Source organism: Otolemur garnettii, unplaced genomic scaffold (genome assembly GCF_000181295.1).
Source record: "Otolemur garnettii isolate 467f Iridium unplaced genomic scaffold, OtoGar3 scaffold00068, whole genome shotgun sequence".
In the NCBI taxonomy this organism is placed as follows: Eukaryota; Metazoa; Chordata; class Mammalia; order Primates; family Galagidae; genus Otolemur; species Otolemur garnettii.
The window spans coordinates 1,587,769-1,596,665 of NW_003852463.1; the positions used below are offsets into that span (position 1 = coordinate 1,587,769).

The 8,897-nt window shown below is 54.3% G+C and overlaps 1 protein-coding gene across 1 annotated transcript; it reads left to right on the forward strand.

Annotated features, from left to right (window-relative positions):
* The first annotated feature begins 6,951 nt into the window (after window positions 1-6,951).
* LBX2 (ladybird homeobox 2) lies at window positions 6,952-8,590 on the forward strand. Its single transcript, XM_003793373.1, has 2 exons — window positions 6,952-7,156; window positions 8,187-8,590. Exons 1-2 carry the CDS (start codon window positions 6,952-6,954, stop codon window positions 8,588-8,590), a joined length of 609 nt encoding a protein of 202 aa, XP_003793421.1.
* The last annotated feature ends 307 nt before the right edge of the window (window positions 8,591-8,897 follow it).

Genomic DNA, 8,897 nt, shown 5'->3' on the forward strand with positions numbered 1-8,897 from the left:
TTTCACTTCTTTAGTCTCCTCTGAGTTTCATTTTGAAGAAGGGCCTCTTCTTTATGGCCATGGGCCCCCATTGTGAGGAAGGGCCTCTTCTTTATGAGGCTACCCTCAGCACCCTTTCCAGTTAAGGGAAAGCTTTCTAAAGGGGAGCATTCACTCTCCTTGTATGCTACAGTATATGTGCAGGCCTGTGTGTAGGTGTCCTAATTCAGCAGTGGTGAGATGAAGGCTAGGGTGGCTGCTGCAGGACAAAAGAAGACTGATAAAGAAAACTCCAAAGAATTGCACAATGGTTTTATAATAGACAAGGAGAAGTCTAAAAAACATGGGGAGGGAGCCACAGGGATAGTCAGACATGGAGGCCTAGCTGTCCATACAGGATTCAGCAAGCCCTTTAGGGCCTGGGGCTAGGTAAAGCCAGGGGTTGGGGAACGAGTAGTTGAGGAGAATCGGATGGATGGCGCCTGTGGCTCAGTGAGTAGGGGCACCAGCCCCATATGCCACAGGTGGCAGGTTCAAACCCAGCCCTGGCCAAACTGCAACAACAACAAAAAATAGCCAGGTGTTATGGTGGGCACCTGTAGTCCCAGCTACTCGGGAGGCTGAGGCATGAGAAATAAACCCAACCAGTGACTCTGTTCTATGGACCACTCAGTGGGATAGTCAGAGACTTGCCCAACTGGGACAGGAAGAGAGGGAGGCCAAGGCAAAGAGTTCCTGAAGGCAGTGAATGTGGTAGTGCCCAATCTGGGACAAGTGCAATGCAGTGGGGCAGCATGAGTGTCTCCAGGATCTGAATTTAAACCCTAAATTTCATGTTATCCCAAGTCTGACAACAAGATTTTTAGGGGGTGGTTGTGTGTAGCTGTAGCTGGTGACAGAGTGCTGAAGGCATTGAGCTTCCATGGGATGGAGGTCAGGTGGCAGAGGACAGGGGACAGGACTGCCTTACAGTGAAGGCAGCCTGAACTGTATAAGAAAGCTTGACACTTAATTTGCCCACTGTGATGTCAGTGCCTGTTTTCCAAGTTGCTTGCACCCAGGAGTTTGTGGAGGCAATCAGCTATGATGGTACCTCTGCACTCCAACCTGGGCCACATAGTGAGTCCCCATTTCTTTTCCTTTTTTTTTTTTTTTTTTTGAGACATTCTCACTGTGTCCCCTGGGTACAGTGTCATGGTGTCATCATAGCTCACAGGAACCTCAAACTCTTGGTCTCAAGTGATCCTCTTGCCTGAGCCTCCAGAGTAGCTGGGACTACAGGTGCCTGCAACAACCACACTGGGCTAGCCTTTCTATTTTTAGTAGAGATGGGTCTCACTCTTGCTTGGGCTGGTCTCTAACTTGTGAACTCAGACAATGCACTCACCTCCACCTCCCAGAGTGCTAGGATTACAGGCATGAACCACTGCACCTGGCCAGGCTGCAAGTCCCCACTTCTAGAAATAAATAAATTTAAAACAGAGAGCTGAAGACTGGGGGGGGGGGAATTTTCTGAGCACAGAGCACATTTTCTGGTGCTCTTTTATGCTGTCTGGGCTTGAGAAAGTGTCTGAACCTCTGTTCTGAAGAGGAGTGTAAGCCAAGAAGTAGATGCAGATGGAGAGGCTGCAAATGCCCAGGAAAAGCCCTGGAGCTGTAGGGGCAGGCAATGGGGACTTATTTGGGGGGACACTGCAGAGTCACCAGCCTGGATACAGTTCCTTCCTGACATGGCCTCCAAGATGACCAAAGCTTCCAGTGTTTCCAGGCCTTCTACCTAGAATGCTTCTCCCCCACCACTACCTCCTTCAGGAAACATTCCCTCAGCCAGAATCAGGCTTCTGTCACTTTTTTTTTTTTTTGTCACCCTCAGTAAAGTACTGTGGCGTCACAGCTCACAGCAACCTCAAACTCTTGGGCTCAAGAGATTCTCTTGCCTCAGAGAATAATAGAGGGACTGAGTCACTGGGACTACAGGGCCCACCACAACGCCCAGCTATTTATAGAGATGAGCCTTGATCTTGCTCAGGCTGATCTCCAATCTGTGAACTCAGGCAATCCACCCGCCTTGGCTTCCCAGAGTGCTAGGATTACAGGCTGGAGCCACCGCCCCAGCCAGGCTTCTGTCACTTTTGAGCCTGCCCCTCTAGCACACGTCTGGAGATTTTGGATTACATTTATCTTAAGGCTCCTCTCTCCTTTTTTTTTTTCCTCCCTCACTGAGCACACGCTGGTGTTCTTTATTATTTTATTTTATTTTATTTTTGAGACAGAGCCTCAAGCTGTCGCCCCTTGGTAGAGTGCTATGGCATCACAGCTCACAGCAACTTCCAACTCCTGGGCTTAGGTGATTCCTTCGTCTCAGCCTCCCAAGTAGCTGGGACTACAGGCGCCTGCCGCAATGCCTGGCTATTTTTTGATTGTAGTTGTCGTTGTTTGGCAGGTCCGTGCTGCATTCGAACCCGCCAGCTCTGGTGTATGTGGCTGGCGCCTTAGCCGCTGTGCTACAGGCGCCAAGCCAACGCTATTGTTCTTAGAAAGTTTGTGCCAAAAAATTAGCATCTTCTAGGAGTGACTGAGGGGAACGGTGTGGGCTGTGGGAGGGAGAGTAGAAACGCCCACGGGGACTTTCCAGCTGCCAAGCAGCCGCAGGAGTCAGGGAGCAGCCCGACTAGGTCTGTTCTGAAGGCCCTCGGATTGGGGCTTAGCGGCAGCTCGGCACCTAAAAAGCCAGATCTGAAGATTGGTGAGTCCGAGGCCCCGACGCCTGAAGACCATCCCCCCTTGGGTTGAATGAAGCCTTTGATGGAACATGCCCGAGGCCAAGCAGCAGCGGTAGGACTCAGGCCCGGATCTCGGGTGGAGTGGCTGTTTCGCCTCCGCGCAGCTCCGCCGAAACCAGCCTTGGTTTAGTCTGTCAGCGGCGGTGGCGGCGGCAGCTGCGGCGCGTCTCCTGAGCTGGCTGATGCTGACCAGCTGCCGGCTCGGGCATTGCCCCTGGCCTGTGGATCCATTCCTCCCTCTCACCCTGAACCAGGGTCCTGCGAGTCTTCATCTGTGCCAGGGTGGGCGATCACGCGGGGCTTCGCGGCCCAGAACGCACCCGAATGTGCTCTGGGGGCAAAAATGGAGCAGCGACAGGGTCGCCCCGAGGCGCAGTCCCCCATCCCCGGAGCTGCCTTGGCCTCGCTGAGCTTCCTGGAGAAAGAATCAGTCTACACCAAACACACCCTTGCCCTGACCCTGCCTGCCGTTTTCATCCCTGCCATTTCCGCGGCTCACGCTCACCTAGCGAACAAGCACAAGAATTTGCCTGTGCTGGTCTCGGCACAGAGGAGAACAGGTCCCTCCGTCAGCCAGGCCAGTCGCCCCCAGGGCTTGGAGGGAGGAGACGGAGGAAAGGACTGCGGAGAACAGCGAGTCTCAGCGGAAGGGGTGTGGGGGCGCGGGTCTGAGTTCGAAGCCTCTGCGGCGTCCCAGCCTCCACACGCTCGAGATGGCGGTGGGTAAGCAGAGCTCTTTGCGAGCCAGGGTACTGAGCTGAAGAGAACGCACCAAACCCGCCAGGCCAAAAGTAAGGAAACTTAAAATTTTAATGTCTCAATCGGTTCGGCCAACCCCAACCTATTGTGAAAGAGATAATCCCAGAAGTGTGCCAGATGGATAAACACCCCACCCTATGGTCAGGGGACTGATTTTCCTCCCTTAACTCCCACTCCCTCCACCCTGGTGCAAGGATTTTTTTCCTAAGGATAGGGAGGGGGGCCCGAGGATAAGCACTCTAGGATTGTCCTTGTCCACTTCCCCAAGGGGATTATTCTGAGGGTCCTCCAAGCCCCCATACACAAACGCTCACAGAATTCAGTGGAATTCCTGGGGCAGACAATCTGGAGATTTAAACTGGCCTCAGTTAGACCGGAGTATGGTGGGTGGAGCTGAGACGCCCAGATAGATGAACCGGAGAGTGAGAGGTGGAGTGTAGGGAAAGAGACCTAAGGTGGGAGTAGGGCTGGGGTGGGGGGAATAAGAATGGGAATCCTGAAAGGGGGTGATGCAGGGAGGTGTGAGAAAGAATTATAAAATGGGAATTGGGGTCCCTTTCCAAAGGAGTGAAGGTTGGAATGTGGAGATCTCTATAAGGGGAGAGAGAGCTTGCTTGACCCCAAAATGGATGAAGGAATAATAAGAAGAATCTGAGAAGGTGAGAGACATGACAGATTGCATGAGGGTGACAGGGAAGGAAAACCAGAGAAGGGACTCTCCAGGCAGCATGAAGGCTCCAGTCTGTAGATCTCCTGAGAAGGACCTAAACCAAGGCAGGAAGGTGCTGCCAGAAGAGATTCCCAGTGATTGAACATGTGGGAGCTTCAACATTCCCAACCTGCAGTGGAGGGAAGTCTATGAGACAGTTGAGCATCCCCCTCCAAGTTTAATCTCTTAATCTACATCATTAATCACTCACCCTCCTCCTACCCCCCTCTGTGGATCTGGTTTCACCCCAGCTCAGGTTCCAGAGACTTCACTGGGAAAACCCCCCTTCTGTGGCCCCACAATTGTCTGGAATAGTCCATGGCTGCTGTGATGACCTTAGCAGGGGGCCTCTCCTGTTCTGAGCCTCCTACCTCTACTAGTCTACTTTTTCTACTCCTCCCCAAACTTACGTTTGAGGACAGTCCAATCCCAGTACTTGGCCCTAGCTGTGCAGGGGAGAACATAGCCGGAGACATGGAAGGGGAGGAATGCAAAGGCCCATCAAGAGAGTCCCACACTCCTCACAGATACACATAAGTAATTGAGAGCAGAAATACAGACAGACATAAAAGCCACATAGATGATGCACAAGTGAAGGTCACAGTGTCTGCATAGTGACATGCCTGGGATGTGGTGGAGCAGTTCTTGCTATCTCCCGGGAGCTGCTTTAATTGCAGATTAAGTGAAACCACAAGGATGGCTCTGAGGGCTGAGGCCTGCAGGCAGGAGGGTTGTTCCAGGCCTCCCCCACCCCTCACCATTAATAACCAATTAATGAGGTTCTGAGGCAGCTCAGCTTTCCACTGTGGCCTGGCTCTGCTCTTTCAACCAGCAGTGGCCCATCAGGCTTCCAGTGTGTTGCTCAGGGCACTGCGAGGGCACCATTTGAATGTCCGGATGTCTGAGGGATGAGGGGGTTGTAGGGAGCCCGTTCATCCTTGTTAAGGGGAATCTTTGGCCCAGGTGCCTTAGATCTCCTAAGCCCTATTTGGGGCACCCCAACAACTGCAGGCTTCACTTGCCCCAGAGAATAGATAGGTAGACCCAGAGGACCACAGTACTAATTGTAGGAGATACAGAGGTCTACAGGGATATGGGGAAAGTGACATAATAGACAGTTCAGGAAGGACTGGCCTGCTTCTTTGTGGCACTGTTCAAAAAAAAAATCCTAGAGGCCAGGCGCAGTAGCTCACGCCTGCAATCCTAGCACTCTTGAGAGGCCAAGGTGGGTGGATTGCCTGAGCTCACAGGTTGGAGCCAGGACAAGACCCCCATCTCTAAAAATAGCCTAGCATTGTGGTGGGCGCCTGTAGTCTGAGTTACTTGGGAGGCTGAGGCAAGAGAATCACTTAAGCCCAAGAGGTTGAGGTTGCTGTGAGCTATGATGCCATGGCACTCTACCAAGCATGACAAAGTGAGACTCTATCTCCAAAAATAAATAAATAAATAATAAAATAATATAAACTCTAGAAGCACATCAGTTTCCCACTGGTGGGAGTGGCACAGCTTCTCTGCCTTTGGGCTGTGAATCCTCCAACTATTTGCGGGTGGAATGTAGGAAGAAAACCCATTATCCCGCTGAGCCTGCGTTGCTGGAACCTCCAGTGCTGCCTTCTCCTACACTGGAGGGCTGTGGGGTGCTTACCCAGGACCAGAACGGGTGTGGAAGAGAAGAAAGACAGAATACAGAGAAAGTAGGAATGACTATATCAGGCCTCAGAGTTGTGCCTGGGTTGGCAGGGGTGCCTTTCCAATAATCTGGTTGGATCTGGGAAGTCTGCCTTTCAAGTCACTATTTTGTGGGGAGTGACCCCCTCACTGGTCGGAGGCCCCTTGCTTCCCTTGGCTGTTTCTGAGCCTCTAAAGGCTGAGGAAACCATACGTGAACTATAGGAACTTAACAAAAAGATAAAGACATACAAATTTAACGTATTTTTTCCAGTCCTCACTGACAAAGACCCCTCCTGGGCAGTTGCTCTAATTCTGGGTTTGCTGTGTCTTCTCTCCTGAGGCTTAGGTCTCTGGCAGCTTCTCCACGTGTTTTGATTTAGTCAGGGCCTCTAAGCAGTGGTGGGGCGGCCTTGTGTCACCTGTGCTTGCTTCCTCCTGGCAACCCCACTATTCCCAGTTGCAGTCACTTTTCTAGGCCAGTCCTCCCAAGTCTAGTGTCTCTCCACCCCGCTTGTCACTAATCACTTTCAGGTTCTGTAAGAGCATTTTACAGGTTTGGGGTGGGGACAAGGTGGCTAGGTTAGGAGACTGAGGTCCTAGCTGGTGTAAGGAACCCTAGCACAGTCGGCGCCGATGCCTTTCTCTTCGGAACTTTGCAAATCCCCTGCTGTTGAGGCCAGGGAAAGCAATTTTATCGCCCGCGAATTTATGAGCCGGAGCGGCGGCTAGGCGGGGAGTCGGCGGCACACAAAGTCTGGGGAAATGGGCTCAGTTTGAGTGCACACCCGGCGGTGCCCGCAGCCCTGGTCTGGTGGGTAGTTACGCCTGTAGAAATACCGCTCGCTGGTTTCTACCGGCTGCGGTCCCACCGCGGCCCCCGGTGGAGAGGTGGGGAAGTGGGAGGAGGGGCACACAGGGCTCAGGCCCAGCGCCGGGGGCGGGTCCGAGGCTGGGGGCCCGGATCAGGAGCGGAGCGCTGGGGCCCAGGAGGCTGCGGAGACTACAGCGCCGAGAGCAACTCGCAGCAGGACCGCCACAGCCCGGCCGGCCATGAACTCAGGACACGAGCAACGGACACCTCGGACACCCTTCAGCATCGCAGACATCCTAGGCCCGCGCATGGTCCCCCGAGCATCCTCTGACCCGCAGCTTCCAGAATCGGGTCCCAGTCCCTCTTCACCGCTGTGCGCACTGGAGGAGCTGACCAGTAAAACTTTCCATGGTCTTGACGGGAGCGCTCGGCAGCCCTCCGAAGGTACAGCACGGCTAAGGTCGAGGACTCTGACTTGGCCTTCTCCCTACCTCTCCCCGCTGGTTCCCTGTCTCAAACCTTCGTCCCACCGCAGTCCGGCCATCCTAATCCACCCCCTGCCCTCAGCCCAAGTGCCAGGACTCGCACCTGTGGCCCCTCACTTCTCGGTTAGTTCCCCAGCTCCGCGGTGGTATGCAGAGGTAGCCAGCACCATGAGGAAGGGCTGTGCTGTCGAGAATTGAGCGACCTGTTGGTTGGCTCGCTGTAGGTGGGGCAATTGCGACAGCGAAAGGCTAGCGAGGAGACAAAAGGCTTGGGCCACTGCCGCACACTAATACTCCCGGGCAGGGTCTGCTCGGAAAACTCTGCGAGGCGAGGCTTGGGTCTCTCAGGGCGACCAAGCTCTGATTCAAGCCCCTTTCTACTGCAGGAAGCACAGGGAATTTTGCCCAGCATTGGCACGGGACTCCACACTCTGACTTTCCTCACTTTCTATACCAACACTATCTCCATTTTTGGGTTTGCGGAGAGGGCGCTAGTGTCATCAAGAAAGTGTAAACCGAATGCCCAGTACAATCCATGACCCAACGAAGGGCACTGATCCAGGTCCTGTTACCCTTACCATACGGAGTTAGCTGCCCCTACTCTTACTCCCAACACCATCCTCCCTCCAGCCTACAAGCCCACTAAGCCTAGGGCTCCAGAAGGCCTCAAAGGCCCCTCCCCAGATGGTCTGACCATGTTCCAAGTCTCCTCTGGCCTGTCCGACCTTTCTCTTGCTCCTCGGCTTCCGCAACACGCCCTGAGCCTACTAGCTCGGGTACCCCAGCAGCTCGCCCTGCTCGGCGCCCCCTACATTTACCTCGGTTTAAACCTGCGCGTCCGTGAAGGATCTTAGTTCTGGTCCTCGTTCGCCTTCCTGGCTCCCTTCCTAACCCACTCCCAACCTTCTTGATCCCACCCGCAGCTCTTCCTCGGGGGCCACAGCCTGATTCTGGCAGGCTGGAGACTAACTTCCGTCCTATCCCCGCAGGCCGGGCAGGCCCCGAAACGCTGGGCCCTGGCCCTGCCGGCCGCAAACGCCGCAAGTCCCGCACAGCGTTCACCGCGCAGCAGGTGCTAGAGCTTGAGCGGCGCTTCGTCTTCCAGAAGTACCTCGCACCATCCGAACGCGATGGGCTGGCTACGCAACTCGGACTGGCCAACGCGCAGGTGGTCACTTGGTTCCAGAACCGGCGCGCCAAATTCAAGCGCGACGTGGAGGAGATGCGCGCAGACGTCGCCTCGCTACGAGCGTTGTCCCCCGGAGTTCTGTGCCGTCTGGGACTGCCCAACGGCGCTCCAGACCTAGGCCTGGGCCCTGGCCTCGGTCTCAGCCCCTCTGGGCCTGACTCCGGGGTCCACTTGTCAGACGAAGAGATACAGGTGGATGATTGAAAACTAAGCCGCTGCAAACCCTGGGCTCTGGGACCCCAGGCTCCTCACCTCTGCCTCTTATCTGCATTCCAAGGTGGAGAGAGGAGCTCCATTCAGACCTCTTCTGGCCTGCAGTCTAGGTGTCCACCTTTCCTAATTTTTTTTTCATAAGACAGAGTCTCACTTTTGTCACTCTCCATAGAGTGCTGTGGCATCACAGCTCACAGCAACCTCAAACTCTTGGGCTCAAGCAATTCTCTTGCCTCAAGCCTCCCAAGTAGCTGGGACTACAGGGACCTTTCACAATGCCCAGTTATTTTTTAGAGAC

What these genes read in the sequence shown, in the direction of transcription:
- LBX2 (XM_003793373.1), top strand. Translation starts at nt 6,952, where the DNA reads ATGAACTCAGGACACGAGCAACGGACACCTCGGACACCCTTCAGCATC. An exon ending in CGCTCGGCAGCCCTCCGAAG is followed by an intron (nt 7,157 to 8,186) that starts GTACAGCACGGC and finishes CTATCCCCGCAG; the next exon opens with GCCGGGCAGGCCCCGAAACG.